The following is a 19,482-nucleotide window of genomic DNA, read 5'->3' on the forward strand; positions in this document are numbered from 1 at the left end:
TCTCTTCCTATATGGATGCCTTTGATTTCTTTTGTTTGTCTAATTGCTGTGGCTAAGACTTCCAAAACTATGTTGAAGAGCAGTGGTGAGAGTGGGCATCCCTGTCTTGTTCCAGATTTGAGTGAGAAGGCTTTCAGTTTTTCCCCATTGAGGATTATATTTGCTATGGGTTTATCATAAATGGCTTTGATTATATTCAGGAATGTTCCCTCTATACCCACTTTGGCGAGGGTCTTGATCATGAATGGATGTTGAACTTTGTCAAATGCTTTTTCTGCATCTATTGAGATGATCATATGATTTTTGACTTTTTTTTTGTTAATGTGGTGTATGATGTTGATTGATTTGCGTATGTTGAACCATCCTTGTGAACCTGGGATGAACCCAACCTGGTCATGGTGTATAATTTTTTTGATATGTTGTTGGATTCGGTTGGCTAAGATTTTGTTGAGAAGTTTTGCATCTATATTCATCAATGATATTGGGCGATAGTTTTCTTTTTTGGTGGTATCTCTGCCTGGTTTTGGAATGAGGGTGATGGTGGCCTCATAGAATGTCTTTGGGAGTATTCCTTCTTCTTCAACCTTTTGAAAGAGTTTAAGGAGGATGGGCACCAATTCCTCTTTATATGTTTGATAGAATTCACCTGTGAAGCCATCTGGTCCTGGGCTTTTATTTGTAGGGAGTGATTTTATGACCTCTTCAATTTCATTTCTAGTGATTGGTCTGTTCAGTTGGTCTGTTTCTGCTTGATTCAGTTTTGGCAGGCTGTAAGATTCTAGAAAATTGTCCATTTCTTCCAGATTGTCAAACTTATTGCCATATAGTTGTTCATAGTATTCTCTTATGGTTTTTTGTATTTCTGCTGTATCCGTTGTGATTTCTCCTTTTTCATTTATAATTTTGGTGATTTGGGTTCTTTCTCTCCTCTTTTTAGTGAGTCTGGCCAGGGGTTTATCAATTTTGTTCACCTTTTCAAAGAACCAGCTCTTGGTTTTATTAATTTTCTCTATTGTTTTTTGAGTCTCTATTTTATTGATTTCTTCTTTGATCTTTACAATTTCCTTCCTTCTGCTGACTTTAGGACTTCTTTGTTCTTCTTTTTCTAATTCATTTAGGTGGAGGGTTAAGTTGTCAATTTGGGATCTTTCTTCTTTTTTGAGAAAGGCCTGGATTGCTATAAATTTCCCTCTGAGCACTGCTTTCGCAGCATCCCATAGATTTTGAGAGGTTGTGTCTTCATTATCATTTGTTTCAAGATAGTTTTTAATTTCCTTCTTGATTTCCTCATTGACCCATTGGTTTTTTAGTAGCATGTTGTTTAGTCTCCATGCAGTAGGTTTTTTCTCTTTGCTTTTCCCATGGTTGATTTCTAATTTCATGGCATTGTGGTCAGAGAAGATACTTGAGATAATTTCTATGCTCCTAAATTTATTGAGATTCGCTTTATGTCCCAATATGTGGTCGATTCTTGAGAATGTTCCATGAGCATTTGAGAAGAATGTGTATTCTGATTTTTTTGGATGTAGTGTCCTGAAGATATCAATTAAGTCTAACTTTTCTATTGTTTCCTTTAGGATCTCTGTTGCTTTATTGGTTTTCTGTCTAGAGGATCTGTCCATTGATGTGAGGGGGGTATTTAGGTCTCCTACTATGATTGTATTCTCATCAATATCTCCCTTTATGTCTGTTAATATTTGTTGTATGTATCTGGGTGCTCCTATGTTTGGGGCATATATGTTAATGATAGTAACATCCTCTCCTTGGATGGATCCCTTAATCATTAAATAGTGTCCTTCTTTGTCTTTCTTTATGTCTTTTGTTTTAAAGTCTATTTTGTCTGATATGAGCGTTGCAACTCCTGCTTTTCTGTCATGTCTATTGGCATGAAATACTTTTCCCCAGCCTTTCACTTTCAATCTATATGTATCTTTTGTCCTAAGGTGAGTTTCTTGTAGGCAGCATATTGAAGGTTTTTGCCGTTTTATCCACTCAGCCATTCTGTGTCTTTTGATTGGGGCATTCAGTCCATTGACATTTAAGGTGATAATTGATAGATGATTATTTATTGCCATTTGATCCTCGTGTTCCAGTTGATTCTATGGTTCTCCATTCTTCTTTTTTTTTTTTTTTTTTTTTTTTGGTTGGATGGTCTCCTGTTATTATCTGCTTGAGTGTATTTTTTTTTTTTCATTTTTTGCACATGCAATATTTGGTTTTGGCTTGTGGTTGCCCTGTTTTTTAAGTATGCTAACCCCTTCCCATAATTGTGTGTTTTAGCCTGATGGTCCTGTAAGTTCAAACACTTCATTATTATATTAAAATTAAGAAGAGAGACATACATACAAACAAAAAGGATTATTTACCTCCTAACATCCCTTGCCCACATTTTATGGTTTTGATGACTCTTTTATTTTTTTCTTTTTAATTTTATTTTGTTTGAAGCATGTTCATGATTAAATCTGTATGCTGGCTTATTTGAGTGACTGCTCTCTGATTGTATCTTCCTCAGTCCTAGTTCTTCCTCTTCTTCTTCTTCTTCTTTTTTTTTTTTTTTCTTTTCTTTTTTCTTCCCTTTCCTTCCTTTCTTTTTGGTTTAGAGAAGCCCTTTCAATATTTCCTTTAACCTGGGTTTTGTGTTGCTGTATTCTTTAAGTTTTTGTTTGTTGGGAAAAATTTTTATTTCCCCTTCTATTTTAAATGATATTCTTGCTGGATAAAGTATTCTAGGTTGCATATTTTTTCCTTTGAGCACTTTAAATATCTCTTGCCATTCCCTCCTGGCCTGTAGTGTTTCTGCAGAGAAATCAGCTGATATTCTTATGGGGGTTCCCTTGTAGGTAACATTCTGTTTTTCTCTTGCTGCCTTTAGGATCCTCTCTTTATCACTAACTTTTGCCATTTTTATTATGATGTGTCTTGGTGTGGGTCTGTTTGGGTTCAGTTTGTTTGGGGCCCTCTGTGCTTCTTGTATCTTGAATCCAGTATCCTTTAGATTTGGGAAGTTTCCAGCGATAATTTCTTCAAATATATTTTCCATTCCTTTATCTTTTTCTACTCCTTCTGGAATTCCTATTATGCGTAGATTGGCCCGTTTTATATTATCCCATAGGTCTCTTATATTGCTTTCCAGTTTTTTGATTCGGTTTTCTGTCTGTTGACCAGATTGAGTGATTTCCATTATTCTATCTTCCATATCACTGATTCGTTCTTCTGCATTATTCATTCTGGTTTTTACTGCCCCTAGTTCAGTTTGCATCTCTGCAAATGAATGTTCTAGTTTTTCTTGGCTCCTCCTTATATTTTCTAGCTCCTTTCTGAGGGTATCTGCATTGCTGTTCATATCTTCTCTTAATTCCTTCAGTATTTTCACTATTTCTCTTTTGAACTCCAGGTCTGTCAGACTGCAGAGATCAGTTTCATTGTTGACTGTTTTAGGTGAGTTCTCCTGTTGGTTTGACTGGGGGTGGTTTCTCAGCTTCTTCATCTTGCTTGTTGTCTTCTTTCTCCTGAGGGAGTTGTACTCTCCGTTATCGGGTAGTGCTTGCCTTGTCACTGCCCTGGAATATTTCCTGAGGGCTGTCGTTGTTGGTCAATCTTTTTTTTGAGACAGTGTGGCTTTTCTGGAGTGTTGATGGGACTAACAGTGTTTCTTTGAAGCAAAGGAGGACTTCCTGAGGGCAGACAGGACTGGGAGGTCCACCCCACGATGGTAGCAGATTTCACTTGGTTCTCAGCACCCCCTGGGGTCTTGGGCGGGTAGCAGGGCCTTTGGAGACTCAAGAGGCTCCTCCCCAGAACAGCCCGACTCAGAAAGACCGTCTGAGATCTTTTCCCAAGTCGGCCAGGCTTGTTGCAGCTTTTCTGGGCTGCAGGGGGTCCTGCCTGGAGCTGGCAGTCCTATGCAGCTGGTCCACTAGGTCTCAGCACCCCCTGGGGTCTTGGGCGGGTAGCAGGGCCCTTGGAGACTCAAGAGGCTCCTCCCCAGGACAGCCTGACTCAGAAAGACCGTCTGAGATCTTTTCCCAAGTCGGCCAGGCTTGTTGCAGCTTTTCTGGGCTGCAGGGGGTCCTGCCTGGAGCTGGCAGTCCTATGCAGCTGGTCCACTAGGTCTCAGCACCCCTTGGGGTCTTGGGCGGGTAGCAGGGCCCTTGGAGGCTCAAGAGGCTCCTCCCCAGGGCAGCCCGATTCAGAACGACCGTTTGAGATCTTTTCTCGATTCGGCCAGGCTTGTTGCAGGTTTTCTGGGCTGCAGGGGGTCCTGCCTGGAGCTGGCAGTCCTATGCAGCTGGTCCACTAGGTCTCAGCACCCCTTGGGGTCTTGGGCGGGTAGCAGGGCCCTTGGAGGCTCAAGAGGCTCCTCCCCAGGACAGCCCGACTCAGAAAGACCGTCTGAGATCTTTTCCCGATTCGGCCAGGCTTGTTGCAGCTTTTCTGGGCTGCAGGGGGTCCTGCCTGGAGCTGGCAGTCCTATGCAGCTGGTCCACTAGGTCTCAGCACCCCCTGGGGTCTTGGGCGGGTAGCAGGGCCCTTGGAGACTCAAGAGGCTCCTCCCCAGGACAGCCTGACTCAGAAAGACCGTCTGAGATCTTTTCCCAAGTCGGCCAGGCTTGTTGCAGCTTTTCTGGGCTGCAGGGGGTCCTGCCTGGAGCTGGCAGTCCTATGCAGCTGGTCCACTAGGTCTCAGCACCCCTTGGGGTCTTGGGCGGGTAGCAGGGCCCTTGGAGGCTCAAGAGGCTCCTCCCCAGGGCAGCCCGATTCAGAACGACCGTTTGAGATCTTTTCTCGATTCGGCCAGGCTTGTTGCAGGTTTTCTGGGCTGCAGGGGGTCCTGCCTGGAGCTGGCAGTCCTATGCAGCTGGTCCACTAGGTCTCAGCACCCCCTGGGGTCTTGGGCGGGTAGCAGGGCCCTTGGAGGCTCAAGAGGCTCCTCCCCAGGACAGCCCGACTCAGAAAGACCGTCTGAGATCTTTTCCCAAGTCGGCCAGGCTTGTTGCAGCTTTTCTGGGCTGCAGGGGGTCCTGCCTGGAGCTGGCAGTCCTATGCAGCTGGTCCACTAGGTCTCAGCACCCCCTGGGGTCTTGGGCGGGTAGCAGGGCCCTTGGAGGCTCAAGAGGCTCCTCCCCAGGACAGCCCGACTCAGAAAGATCGTCTGAGATCTTTTCCCGATTCGGCCAGGCTTGTTGCAGCTTTTCTGGTCTGCAGGGGGTCCTGCCTGGAGCTGGCAGTCCTATGCAGCTGGTCCACTAGGTCTTAGCACCCCCTGGGGTCTTGGGCGTGTAGCAAGGCCCTTGGAGACTCAAGAGGCTCCTCCCCGGGGGAGCCCGTCTCAGAAAAACCGTCGGAGAATTAGGTCGATCTGTTCACGGCCTGGCTAGGCTTGTTCTAGCTTTTCTGGGCTGCAGGCCTTTTTTAGGGGGCTGGTGGTGTTTGGTGCTGCTCTGTGGAAGTGTAGCCCCTCCAAAGGGCAAGCAGGCCTGTGCAGGGAGAGCCCCTGCGGTGGTAGGCTTCAGGCAATTGTTGAGGCCAGCCCTCCTGGATGGCAGGCAGCCCCAGGTTCGGCGAGAGCGTAGGGGGTGGCGGGGGTGGGGGGAGGGAATGCACTGGGAAGCACAGCTTTCTGCTAGCTAGCGGGCCTGTAAGCTTGTTGTGGCGTGGGGGGTATTCTATGGGGACCCACCCCTTCTTCTCTCCCCTCCCCAGCACGGGCGCAGACCAGGCTCTTCTCCCAGGTTCCCTCTGAGGCGGCTTTCCACTTCCCCGCCCCTAGAGTATTGCTCCCTTCCTCTGCGACAGCTTTGTTTTCTAGTCTCCCAGGCAGTCTCTGCCCCGTCAAATGGTTTAGAGACCTCCCAAGCAGTTTCCGCTCTTCCCCGCCCCCCTAGCCCGGGGACTAATCTCTGGAGCCGAGGTCTCGGTGCCCAGCCCCCACCCCCAGGCGTCCCCCGGCCCTTTCTTGGGGACTAACCTTCGGAGGCGAGGTCTCGGTGCCCAGCCCCAACCCAGGTGTCCCCCGGCCCCCTCTCGGGGACCAACCTTCAGAGCTGAGGTCTCGGTGCCCAGCCCCCACCCAGGCGTCCCCCGGCCCTTTCCCGGGGACTAACCTCTGGAGCCGAGGATTCGGTGCCCAGCCCCCACCCAGGCGTCTCAATTTTTGGTGACTGTGCCCGTAGTTCAGATGGTCCGTTGGGTTCTTGATCGTTTTTCCGTACTCCGACTTACTGCTACACTCTTCTCTGCATCTGGAGATTCCTCCGGTTGGTTTGATCTTTCCCCGGTAGGAGACTTTCCAGGGTGCGGGATCCCTTTCTCCTCCGCAGTTCCCTTTCGGGAGCGCCGGTCCCGCTCGGATTCACCTTCTCTCACTCTCCTCTTTTCTCCCGTTCTGCCCAATAATGTCACGAATTTCTTGCCGTTATTGGAGTTTAGGTTCCTCTGCCAGCGATTGGTTGTTGTTCTGTGCGAGTCATTTCTTCTGTAGATGTGTTTTTTTTTTGTTGTGTTTGTGGGAGAGGGCGAGCGTGTCCCCCTACTCCTCCGCCATCTTGTCCTCTCTCAACACAGTGCTTTCTTATAGAGACTATCTCAGGGTGGCACCAGACATATTCATCAATAGCCCTAAACACCTTTAGTTTTTCTCTGTTTAGTAACTGATGTCTCAGTATCTTATCTGGGAATGACTCAGCTGTTAACAAACTTCCATCATTTAATTTAGCACAACTCTAAAATTTTTACACAGTACCAAATATTTGGAGAGATCTTTCTTGTAGACATTCTTAAAATAATCATTCCTAGAATCTACCTAAAAGGTCTCATCTCATTTACATTTAAAGTTTCATCATATCAAGTTATTTTGCAACAGGTATAAGGTCTTACTGGATCTCTAATAAACCTAGGCACAGCAAAAAATTTATATTTAACACTGATGACCAAAAATATGTCTAAATTAATCAAACCATCTAGTAACTTAAGCAACCTTCAATACCAGACATTAATGTTGACTATAACCTGGATCGTGTGAACCTGAAATTGATTCTGGCTAGTTACCTTCTGTATTTTTGAGAATTTATATAAGCACTTAATTTTTTAAGCTAATTAAGTAGAGCTCAGTTACAATCTTGATAATATCATCCAAAGGTAAATACAAAGAGAATACACACATAAACATACAGGCAGACACAACCAGAGATCTCATAGCTTCATTCCCTAAGTTCAGTTATGAGTTGGATATCACAATATAAGACCCATTTGTTTATAAATAATTGTTGGAATAAGTCCTCTTTAGTCACAGGCTTGTAACTATAGGTCAACCAATTTGTCAATCTTTCCTAGGGTACTATTAGATGGAACCTAAGAAGCACTTCCCATATTGAATCAAATTAAACATTTGCATGCAAAATTAAAAGCAAAACCAGAATCCTTACCAGGCAAATGGGAGCCACAAACCAGAAAGCCCAAGGCTCAAAATTTTTTTTTCTTTTAGGGCTGCATCCATGGCCTATGGAAGTTCCCAGGCTAGGGGGCAAATCAGAGCTATAGCTGCTGGCCTATGCCACATCCCTACGAGATATGAGCCACGTCTGCAACCTATACCACAGCTCACAATGCCGGATCCTTTAACCTACTGAGGGGGGCCAGGGATTGAACTCCTGCCCTCATGGATACCAGTTGGGTTTGTTTCCACTGAGCCACAACAGGAACTCCTCAAACTTGTTGAATTAGCTTCCAAGTCCCACTAAACCTGTGGCCTTAGTTCAAGTGGCGCCTTACAAAAGGGATCTCCCAAACAGAAACAGACAAGGTTGAAGGGGCCTTGGAGTGCACACCAGGGAACTTACCCAGATGCTGGCAGAGGTGTCATGACATCCCAGATCCTACTTTTCTCTTTCCCCAAATGACTTCTCAGAGTAGGAAGTTCAGGTAGAAAGAGAGAGGCCCTCAAGGCAAAGATGGCCTTGACAGCTACTAAGGCAGTCTTTCTCTCATTTTCCACTCCAGCGTTGGAGTTCCAACTGCCAAGATGACAGGCCGGGTACGATGAGGGCACGGAGATCCCTGGCAATCTGGCTCTGGATCCTCCAACCCTCTGCTTTCCCTCATGAGGCTGGTATGGACAGAAACCCCAAAGCGTCCATCAAGGCGAAGGACCTCTCAGAGCCAGCTGCCAAAACTGCATCCTCTGTCTGGTGTGCCAAATGGAAACACAGTGACAGAGTTTGGGGCGAAGGAGAAAAAAATAGCTTTATTGCTTTGCTAAGCAAAGGAGGCCACAGCAGGCGAATGCCCTAAAGACTGTTCTCCCAAAGGAGGGAGAGAACAGGAATTGTTTTTATAGCTTGGGAGTAGAAAATAGGGCCACAGGTAAGGATCAGGGTAGATGTGGGCTTGCATTTTCTCTGAAGGTGGTATTTAGTGGTCCCAGGAATGGTTCTTGTGGTCCTCCTCTCTGCTTTTCATTTGTTGGGGGTTTTAGTTACAGAACTCAAAGATATATTCCTTGAAGAAGGACCAAGACCCTGCTGCACCACTGTTTCTTGACTGTTCTTCCCTTGTGTCCGCATTCGCTCCCTTCCCTGAATAGCCAACAGTTTGATCCTACCCTTTGGAACTCAGGGAAGGTCAGAGAGGCTAAAGGAGGCCTATTTCCTAAAATAAAAAATGGGGGACACAAAGGCTTTTGTGTCCAGGAGCCCCACGGAGTCCTGCTCGGGTTTCAACAGTGGGCTTTGAATTTCTTGAAGAGAGAAGTCACGTAAAATTGTTATTCTTTTGCGGAAAATGTTTAAAATGTTCACAGCTGTAATTAGATGGTGAACAGACCTTGATAACAGTTCCTAACAGGGAGGTCAGCTTAAGATGGAACCCGACCCCAATTGTACACTGTAACTGGGCTCAGGAAACAGTCACTGGGAATTCTTGTTTGCAGCCTCTAACCTGGATGAAAATCCAGGTCTCCATGGTGCAAAAAATGTGAACTTTTACTGTGGAAATTTCCATCTGGAGCCAACAGAGTGCTCCAATTTTCCCCTGCAGGCAGATGCCTTTGAAAGACAAATCAATCATACAATTTTCTTTTCAGTAATTTCATCCTGCTGTCTGCTCTGTTTCTCGTGCCTTCCTGTTTTTCATGCCCACAGGACCAACGCCTGGGCCATTCAGCACAGAAGGGCACTCTGGAAGGGCCAGAATTCAATGGATTCCTGCTCCAGAGTTGAAAACGTGGGGGATGCAGCTGTTGTGGTGATAAAAACAAGAGCAACAGTGGGCCAGTAGCCTTGGAGAACGGCTGCTGGCTCTACCGAGCCCAGCGCTAAATATGGCATCTGAGAAAGTCCAGCTCAGCAGCAGATGTGAGAGGCATATTTAAAGCCCTGTGTGTGCCCTGGTGTTCACAGAGTGGCCAGCCCTGTCCTTGGGGTACACGGGGCAAGTGGAAATGGGGCCTGCATGTGCCACAGTGGGCACAACCTACAGGCATGCACAGTTTAACCCGTTCCTGTCTGACTCTGGCAAGCAGCCAGATGGTTTTCAAATGTCTAAGTCATTGTTTTCAGGACTGATGGTTAATGAGGCCAAACTAAAGGAAAAAAAATCAGCAACTTCTACTCACTCCAGGCTCTGGGAGTGGTGAAACCTGAGAGTTTCTTAAAGCTGAGCTGATTTTTAGCTCTGTGGGTAGGCTTGAGGCCCAGAGCCGTGATTCTCAACCCTCCCCCAGAAGCTAAAATGCAAGTCCCTGGGCCCCTGGACCCTTGCCCCAGACTGTGGTTTAGAAGGTGACCCTGAATGTAGGGGGCTCAAGAGCCACTGTTGGCAAACCCCTGGCACGAGGGAAAGTGTGGGCTTTATTTAATGGTAAGTTGCTCCTAGACAATTTATTTAACTTAGAGGAGCCTCAGGCCCCTTAACTGTAAATTGGAGCTACCAAAGTCAGGCCTGGAGGATTTCTGTGAGGTTGGAAACTGGGAACGATGTATGAACTGCCCCTTGACCCCCAGTGTGTGGTCAAAAGTAGGACCAGCCCGGTTCCAGGAGAGCCAGCAGGGCCGGATGAAGGTTTGTGTGGCCCCAACTCAAAAATGCTTGTTTGCTAATACTTGCCATGCTCCCCTATTTCTGGGTCCCTCCCCTGCCTGGAGTGGAGTGTCAGGCTGAACCCTTGGAAGAGTTTTTCCATATTTCATCTACCCTCCTCAGGGGAGAAATGAGGAAGGGGGAGCAAAGTGGAGACTCCCAGGGGTGGGTGGCCCCTGGGCCAGGACAGCTCTGCCCTCCTCTTCCCCATCCCGGCTCTTTAGACACCTAAACTCTGCCTGCTGGCAGGGCCTGGCATTCAGCCCCACTTGCCTGGCCTCATCTCAGTCTCAGAACAACTGTGGGAGCCAAGGAGAGCTTGGTGTTGCTCTTATCTCCATTTTACAGATGAGAAAATTGAGGCCCCTTGCCTCAGTTCTTGGGCCACTCCATTCCACTTTCAACACTGTCCTCACAGTGATTTAAAAATAAAAAAATCCAAAGAACAAATATAGGGCTATTGTGCCCTACTGAAAGTTCCCTCAATTGCTCCCAGCTGCTTAGAGTCAGGTTCAGAAAACTTCTACAAAGGGCAGGTGGTAAATATTGTAGGCTTTGTGGGCCAAGAGATAAAAACTGAGGTACTATGTAGGTACTTATCAAGAGAGGAAGAAAGGAAAGAGAGGAAACACATTTCCATAAACTTTTGGCAATGAAACTTAAAGTATAAGACTACTCAGTACATTTTTTGGTAATCTAGTTCTACTAATGAAAATAATGGATTTTTTTTTTTGGGGGGGGAGACAAAATTTGACTTAGCTGGGGTTCAAAGTCTGTGTTCCCTGCCATCAAATCAATTTTCGATCACCAGCAAAATGAATGCAGATTTTATAATCATCTGTAAAAACCATTTTTAATTTAAGGGCCACACAAAAACAGGTTGTGGGCTGGATTTGGCCTTCAGGCCAAGGCTTGGGACCCTAGCTTAAAGGTCAAGTCTCAGTCCTTAACTGCAAACATGGCAGCAAGGTCTTTCCCAGCTGCTCCTCCGTAGACAGTTACCCTCAACGGCTTTTTGCTTCTTTAAACAGGTTCCATTTTTCTCACCCCTGAGGCTCCTCTTCCACTCCATTTCCAACTTGGAAATGCTTGTCTCTGCTAGGCTACGCTCTTTTCCTGAACTACTTATCCGGATACCTTCCCTAGGCCCCTTCTTCCCACTGATCATAGCATGGGCCGACAGCACAGTACTGAGCACTAATATCAGTTAGGGGCTTACAGTCTGCAATTCCCTCACTGGTCCAAAATAGGACGGACACTAGTCTTCTGATTATGTGTGTTTCCTGCCCCACCTCCACCCGAGGGCCAGTGGCCTTCAAGGCATCATGTTCTTACTCCCCACTCCTGGCCTCAGCTGGCTGATCGAAAGTGGGCCCAGAATCAAGCTAGGCCTCTCAGTCTTTCCCTGAGAACTCTCAAGCTGTGACTGAGAAATGGCACCATAGTAGGAAGTAAAAACTCTGGCGGGCTGGCAGCCATGATCTCCATCCTGAGGGCAGAGGCTGCCATGAGGGCAGGGGGTGCAGAGAGAAGCAGGGAGACTCTTGGGCAGAGAGAGAGAGCCCTGGAGGCATTGCAGTCTGGCCTTGACACATTCTCCTGAGGCTCTGCTGTGTCCCTGCCCTGCGAATCATGTGCCTGTCAGCTTCCTCGGAAACCATTAGACAAAAGACGCTCCTTTACACCTGAGATAGTTTGAGTTGTATTCTGTCAGTGGCAACCCAAAGACTCCTGCTTATCCTGATCTTGGCATTCTCTTCACTGTACCACTGGTTTCCAAACTTTTTAAAAACACAACAAGCCCCTGTTCAAACAAAATCTTACTTGGAAGCCCAAGCTGTGAAACATGATATATTGTAGAGTAGACTGCACAATACGGGTGGCCTGGTGCTAAATCCCCACTCTGACGATGCCTAGCTTTACAGTCAAGGCTGACACGCTTATCCTTTCACCTTGGCTTCCCTCTTTGAAAAAAACAGTAGAGGCATCCAACTTTTAGAGTGGCTAGAGGGCTTAAATAAGTTAACAGATTTAAGTCATTTAACTCAGTGCCAAGGATATAACAATCACTCAATAAGCATTAGCTGGGAGCAACTGCCATCCTCAGCTTCCCTTCTTCACCTCCTGCCTCATCATAACGTCTCTGGCACGTGTGTCATGTTTACATTATATGAAATGATTGGTTTAACACATCTTCCTGGTTTGACTAGAAAGTATCACAAAGAAGCATATTTGTCTTGGTTATTCATTGTCTTTCCCCAGGCCTGCCTAGCGCAGTAAGTAGCCCATAGAAGGTATCCAATAACTACTGTTGACCAATTGATAATAGATAGATGTGTTTCTCATTAAAAAAATAGGCACCCCTCAAGTTACTGAATCTGGTGTCTTTTGCAGCAGAATCAGAAATCATAAAAGGAGAAAAAGGCTTAATTTATAGGATAGTCCACTCAAAACTAAAGTTAATTCTTTTGCCTTGTGCAGTTATGTTACTTAACAGGTTCCTAGGGTTTCACCATTTTAAAACTAATTAATGTAATGAAAACACAACATGACAGAACTTATGAAATGTATTTAAAACAATAATAAGAAAATTCATAGTCTAAAACATTAATAAAAATGAAAACATAGGAGTTCTTTTTGTGGCTCAGTGGTTAACGAACCTAACTAGTAACCATTAGGTTTCGGGTTCGATCCATGGCCTCACTCAGTGGGTTAAGGATCCGGTGTTGCCCTGAGCTGTGGTGTAGGTCACAGATGTGGCTTGGATCCTGCATTGCTGTGGCTGTAGTGTTGGCCGGCGTCTACAGCTCCAATTAGACTCCTAGCCTGGGAACCTTCATATGCTGTGGATGCGGCTCTAAAAAGAAAAAAAGAAAACAAAACTTTGATAAAATAAAACCTCAAATGAATTAAATTCCAAATTCAAAAAGATAGGAAGAACTCAGAGTAAAGCAAAATAAGTCACAAGGAAAGAAAAAATAAAGACAAAATCAGTAGTTTGTGACATAGAGAATAAGAAGGCAATTTACCTGTGGAATTCAAATCCTGTTTTAGAAAAATTAACAAAATAGACAAACCACTAACCAACTCAGTCAAGAAAAAAGTGAGAGAATCTAAATGCAAAACTAAGAATTAGAATGGGAAAATAACAAAAAGTAGAAATTTAAAAAATTCATGAGACTACTTGGCAAATCTCCATGCAAATCAACCTGAAAATGTAAATGGGACAGATGATTACCTAGAAAAATACGGTTTACCAAAACGACCCCATTAGAGATAGAAAGCTTCAACAAATTTGTTTGTAGAAGAAATAGAGAAAATTTTCAAGGAATTTTTCTCCCCAAAAGCACCAAGGCTAAAGAGTTTTACAGGTGGTATAAACTTCCAAATACTAGATAGTTTTAATGTTGCATAAAATCCTTCAGTGCACAGAAAATAAAGGTAAACTTCCAAGTTATTTTTATGAAGAAAAACAACATTGATACTTCAACAAATATCACTTACATATATCAGTGCAAAACACTAGTAAAGAATAAATATTAGCAAACAGGATCAATATCAAGTTGAGAAAATAGGGGATTTATTCCAAGAATGTAAGGTTGGTTCAATGTTTTAATAAAATACAGACTATTAAGTGCTCTAAGAAGTATCATCTGATTATCTCCATTTATGGTGACAAAGCCTTTGATAAAACCCAGCAATTATTTCTAATAAAAAAAAACTACTCATGAAAATAGAAATTGATGGATACTTCCTTACCATGATAAATTATATAAATCTTAATTCAGTCAGAATATATTAACTGAGGAATCACTAGAGGCATTTTCGTTAATATCAGGAACAAGGCAAGGATGCCTATTATTTATTTTCTTTTTCTTTTTTTCCTCTTTTTTCTTTTTTTGCTTTTCAGGGCTGCACCTGCAGCATATGCAAGTTCCCAGGCTGGGGGTCAAGTTGGAGCTACAGCTGCTGGCCTACACCACAGCTCACAGCAACACTGGATCCCCAGCCCACTGAGTGAGGCCAGGGATCAAACCCACACCCTCATGGATACTAGCTGGATTTGTTTCTGCTGTGCCACAACAGGAACTCCAGATGCCTATTATTTCCATTATTATTTGTTATTGTACAGGAAGACTGAGCCAATTCAATTAGACAAAATAAATCAATCAGAGGCATGAAAATTTGAAAATGGACAAGTAAAACTTATCTGTTGCAGATGATGTAATAGATATACCTGGAAAACTTGAGAGGATCAATGTTCAAAGTAATTCAAGCAAGAAAAGAATTAAGCAAGCTAGAAGAATATAAAATTAACACAGAGATACCTTCATACACATAAAAATAAGCAGTCAAAAGGTATAATGGTGGATAAAACTCCATTTATGATAGCGTTAAATAAGATAAAATGCTTAGAAGTCAACTTAGTAAAAATGCACACAACCTATATGAGGAACATGTTAAAATGTGGCTGAATGATACAAAAAGAGACATGAACACATATAAAGACAACACTTGTTCTTTGGCAGAGTGACTCAACATCATAAAGATCTCAGTTCTCCTGAAGTTTATTTACAAATAACACAATTCTCCAAAAAATACTACCAAACTTTTCACAGAGCTTGACAAGTTGATACCAAAATTCATGTGGAAAAATAAGCATGCCACAATATCTAGAAAACATGATATTCTAGGAGGTTAACAAAAAAAAACATGAGGAGAATCTAATCCTTCCAGATGATATATCATGCTGTAAAATTTCTATAATTAAGGTAATGAGGTACTGGGATTCAAATAAACAAAGGGAAAAGTGAAATAGAAAGAAATCCAGAAATATACTCAAGTACACGTGGAAATGTACTACAGGATGAAAGTGTTAGCTCAATGGAGCATAGATGGAGTCTTTAATAAAATGGTTCTGGACAACTTCATAGTCATTTGGGAAGAAGATAACATTAGATCCATACCTCATACCATCCAGACAAAGTACAAATTTAACAAGAAGTAAACATAAGTACTAGAAGAATGCATGGAAGTTTCTCTCTAAACTAGTGTACAGAAAGAATATAATAAAATAAGATTGATAATTACACTATGTACACATTTTAAATTATTTGCAAAGTAAAAAAAATTTTGCTAATTCATTTAAAAATCTATGTGCATACATGGATTTTTTTGTACCCCAAAAGTGCTAGCTGAGATCAACTGCAAAAGTGATGTCATCTTACCTAATAAGCCAGCTGTTAAGTTGCATTTATTTATTTTAATTTTATTTTATTTAAATTTTATTGGTGTATAGTTGCGTAGAGTTGACTTACAAAGTTGTCTTCATTTCATGTGTATGGCAATGGAGGTATATATATCCTTTTTTCCCCATATAGGCTATCACAGACTATTGAGTGGAGTTCCCCGTGCTATACAGTAAGTACCTCCCAGAGGTATGAACAGTGACCTCCTTGTTAGTTATCTGATTTATATATAGCAGGGTGTATATGTCAATCCTAAGCTCCTAATTTATCCCTTCCCTCTACATTCCCCTTTGGTATCCTGTTTCTGTTTTGTAAGTTCTTTTACTATTATTATTATTATTATTATTATTATGCTTTTTAGGGCCACACCCAGGGCATATGGAAGTTCCCAGGCTAGGGTTCAAATCAGAGCTGCAGCTGCTGGCCTACAAGGGCCCACAGCAATGCAGGATCTGAGCCACATCTGCAAACTACACCATAGCTCACAGTCACATTGGATCCTTAACCCACTGAGCAAGGCCAGGGATGAAACCCATGTCCTCATGGATACTAGTTGGGTTTGTTACCACTGAGCCACAATGGGAACTCATGTTTTGTAAGTTCTTAATGCTGCATTTAAAAAGAACACAGTGGAGGGATAGAAAGTGACCTGTGGTGAAGGATGGGACAGCTTTCCTCTGTGTTAGCTGCACTGCAGCTTTACCTTCTTCAATTTCTTGTCGGCCCCGCTCTGGTTCCCTTGTGCCAGGTCGGCCCCACCCAGGAGCCGGTAAGTCTCTGCCACCTCAGGACTGAGATCACCAAACACTGCCACTTTAGCCTCCAGGGACTCTCTCAGGATCGAGGTGGCTCTCTGTGAAAGTAGCAAAACGCTTCTGGTTAAACAACAAGTTCGAAGGCAGATAAAGATCAGTGCCTCCTAATAAAAAGATGTTAACAGCTGTGTATTTTCACTTTTTAGGGGGAAAAGTTTGGGTAGAATGTCTCAGGAGCTACACCTACTTTCCTCCTTAAGTAGGAATCAGGAAATAAAACACATAAGGGTGGGAATGGTGTGAACTCTGCGACTGTATAAAGGACCCCTGGAGAAAAAGCCACCTCAGATGTTACAGGAACTCATTTCAGTAAGAAAAAAAAGCTAACGGGTACTGGATCATGTCCTTTATGTGTCAAAAATTGTGTTAAACAGTTCACACAGGTGAATTCATCTAATTTTCAGTCTCCTCATATGACAGAGGAGGAGACTGAGGCACAGAGCAATCAGGAAACTTGCTCAGAGACAGTTCATCAGTGGCAGACCCAGACTGAATTCTGCCAGTTTTAATCCTTCTTAGTTTCAGGCTCCTCTCCCTCTGTGCACAGTGACATTCTTATGTAAGTGAAAACTACAGAGTTTCCTGGCAATTTATTTACTCGTGGAACATATTCCAGGGTTTTCTATTTCTTACAAGAAACAGTTCAGGAAACCAAAAGCAAACATTCCAACATAGTGAAAAGTTAAATATATTTGACATTTTGTTTGGTTTATGTGATTTATTTATACCAACGTGGAATAAAAAATATGAGTTGGTATTAATCTCTTCAGTCAGATATCAAGACAATACAGAGGGAAAACCATGTTGGTCTCTGCTATATCTCCTGAAAATCTTCCACGATCTTTGGGGAGAAAACACCTTTACAGTTACATAACACAAATGCCAAATTTAAGAGCCGAATAAAGCAGGAACCAGTGAAGAAGTCTTGCCCACCACACACCCCTGCAGGCAATGCTTGTGTTCCCCAGACAGAGGTGTCAGCAAAGCCTTTACTCAATTTACTGGCAAGAATATGATTTAGGTTCTGGAGGAAGGATCAGGCAACAACAGCAAAGGTACTGATAAGGCAGAAACAATTTCTTAGGTGGGGAGTTAACTGACTGCTGGGGAAGAGAAACTGTGTAAATTGTGAACTGTGTGACCCAACTTAGTACCCAAGGGACCTGCCTGATGCTAAAGCCTGTCATGTCCCTTGTACCATGTCCCCTCCCAGTATCTGTGATCAAGTGTTGGATTTGGCAGCTTTTCCATGAAAACTGGTTGTCAGGCCTGGAGCAGCCAATGATGGAAACAAGCCAGTCTCCTTTTCCTAAATGAAGCTCTCAATGCCATTTACAGCCTGACCACGGAAACCAGACTTGGATGTGCATGAACTTCAATGGCAAGCTGAGATGCCACATGGGCATGGGTTGAGACGAAACAGACTGTGGTAGTGTCTGAGGGTTAGAGAAGCTTAATGGAAGGGAGTAAGGAATAAATAGGATTTAGGGGGGCTAAGAAGGGGGCATGGGAATCTTGGGGCACAGGCGGGAGGTGGGAGTAGCACATGGCATGTTCAGGGCCAATGAGCACACATGTTTGACGGCAGCAGAGAATGTAGGAAGAGAAGCAGCTGGAAATAAGGCAAAAGTCATGGGCTGGGCTCTGGTGAGAGGGCCTCCACGCCAGGCTGAGCAGTTTGAGTTTGGATTTTCTTATGGGAGAATAAGAAGCCAGAGCAGAGGTTCTTGCGAAGCAGAGCAGCACTACTAGAAGAGTGTTTTTACACAGAGTATTTTAACCTGTGGCCAAGTGATGTTCGCTTACATTTTCCTCATTTCTGGACCACATGTAAGCTGTGACCACATCTGGGGGTGGTCTGAGCACAGCCCAGCTGGCTGACTCCAACTGGAACCCACAGTGAGAAGTCTGCCTCAAGGGTGAGCATGAACCAAGGTGCCATGTTTGGTTGGACAGGTTGTGTCACATACAGGGATGCCTGGCCAGAGAAGGAGGAGGCCCGAAATTCAGCCCATGTTCCTCTCTCTAAGCTGTGTGCTCTGGCATGGGCTGTGTCCACCTGGAAAGGAGGCAGTTTTGTCTCTTATTACAAGGCACTCAGAAGGTAAGCAGAGACCAGAGAATGAAAAGAGCCAGTTTGCTAAAATCTCCAAGGGAGGCCTCAGGAAGTGAGGCACATCTTTAGATCAAGGCCACTGATCTGGGTTACTTGGGCAAGGGCAGCGAGGTATAGCATCAGAGACAGCAGGCACCAGGGCAGGAAGTCAGACAGGAATGGGGAAAAGGGTGGACCCTTGTGGTGGCCAGAGCAGTCAGACAGCTCATATGCAAGCATCCAGCCACCCATCTACCCAGAGCTCCCCGACCATGAGCAACAGGCTCCCTGCTCTCATGGAATCTGGTCTGGTAGGGGAGAGGGAAGAACCATCCACAAGATATTATCATTAAACACTGCTGTGTTAGAGCATTATATCAAACAGGAGTCTGTGATGAAGAAGAGTGGGGAGGGAGGAATCAGGCCAGGTGAGTCCTGAAAGATGGATCGGCGTTAGCCCAAAGATAAGTGAGGAAGAACCTTCTAAGAGCCTTAGAAAAAGCTGGCACTGCCCAGAAGTAGGGATTAGAAAAGGCCAATGCGGCCAGAATACCAATCAGGGGAGGGGGCAAAAATAAGGCTGGGAATGTCAGCAGAATCTGGATCGTGCCAGGTATGGTGGGCAATACAGGATGCTGGCTTATCTTAAGGGCACCGAGAAGCCAGGGGGGTATTGTACCATTGGGTGCTCACAGATCAGATCTGCTTTTTGAAAAGATCACCATGGCCTCCTTATTCAGAATAAATTAGAAAAGTGTAGGAGTGGGAGCAGAATCTGGAGGGCCAGAGTCTGTTGGAGTGGTCCAGGAGGGAGATGATGACTGGCAGAGGTAGAGATGGCAACCAATGGATGGATTCAATGGGCACTTTGGAGGTAAAGATGGCTGGTGAGCTGGAAGGGGTGAGGCATGATGGGGGCAGACTTCCCCTAGACTTCTGACCTGAGCACTCCTCACAGAACTTCTGGAGGTGTTCTAGAATTTGAGGTTCCCGAAGGGCCCCTCTACTTGGCTGGGTGATCCGTAAAAACACAAAATTCCATTTGTTATGGCTGCTGTAGCCCTACTTTGGCCTGAGGAAAATGGGTGCATCTAGCTGAAAAGCCTATGTCACTTAAACTCACATCAGCTGAAGGGTGGAGGATTAAGGGTTAGGAGAGAGCTGTTGGGGAGGAGGTCTGCAAAACAGCAGAGAAAAGAAAAAGGTTTTCATCTCAAAGATTTGCCTTGATGGGTTAGAGTTGGGGAAA

The 19,482-nt window shown here is 44.4% G+C and overlaps 1 protein-coding gene across 16 annotated transcripts in view; it reads right to left on the minus strand.

The window, feature by feature from the left end:
* The window catches only part of TTC23 (tetratricopeptide repeat domain 23), a 131,873-nt gene that overhangs the window by 28,813 nt on the left and 83,578 nt on the right, over nt 1–19,482 (minus strand). For 12 of the 16 annotated variants that reach the window (XR_014814873.1, XM_084975620.1, XM_084975588.1 and 9 more), the window contains one exon: nt 16,027–16,176. Coding sequence is in view for 13 of the 16 variants with exons in the window: in XM_084975620.1 (XP_084831746.1) it covers nt 16,027–16,176 (150 nt within the window). In the remaining 3 variants the exon portion in view is untranslated. Of the gene's footprint in view, nt 1–14,626; nt 16,177–19,482 lie in introns of those variants that run through there. The other 4 variants (XR_014814919.1, XR_014814928.1, XM_084975621.1 and 1 more) reach the window with 1 other exon arrangement.

This window comes from Sus scrofa, chromosome 1, assembly GCF_054392235.1.
Source record: "Sus scrofa isolate SSC_HxYL_T2T_F1_AM1 chromosome 1, Sscrofa_HxYL_maternal_Yorkshire_Landrace_v2.0, whole genome shotgun sequence".
Classification (NCBI taxonomy): domain Eukaryota; kingdom Metazoa; phylum Chordata; class Mammalia; order Artiodactyla; family Suidae; genus Sus; species Sus scrofa.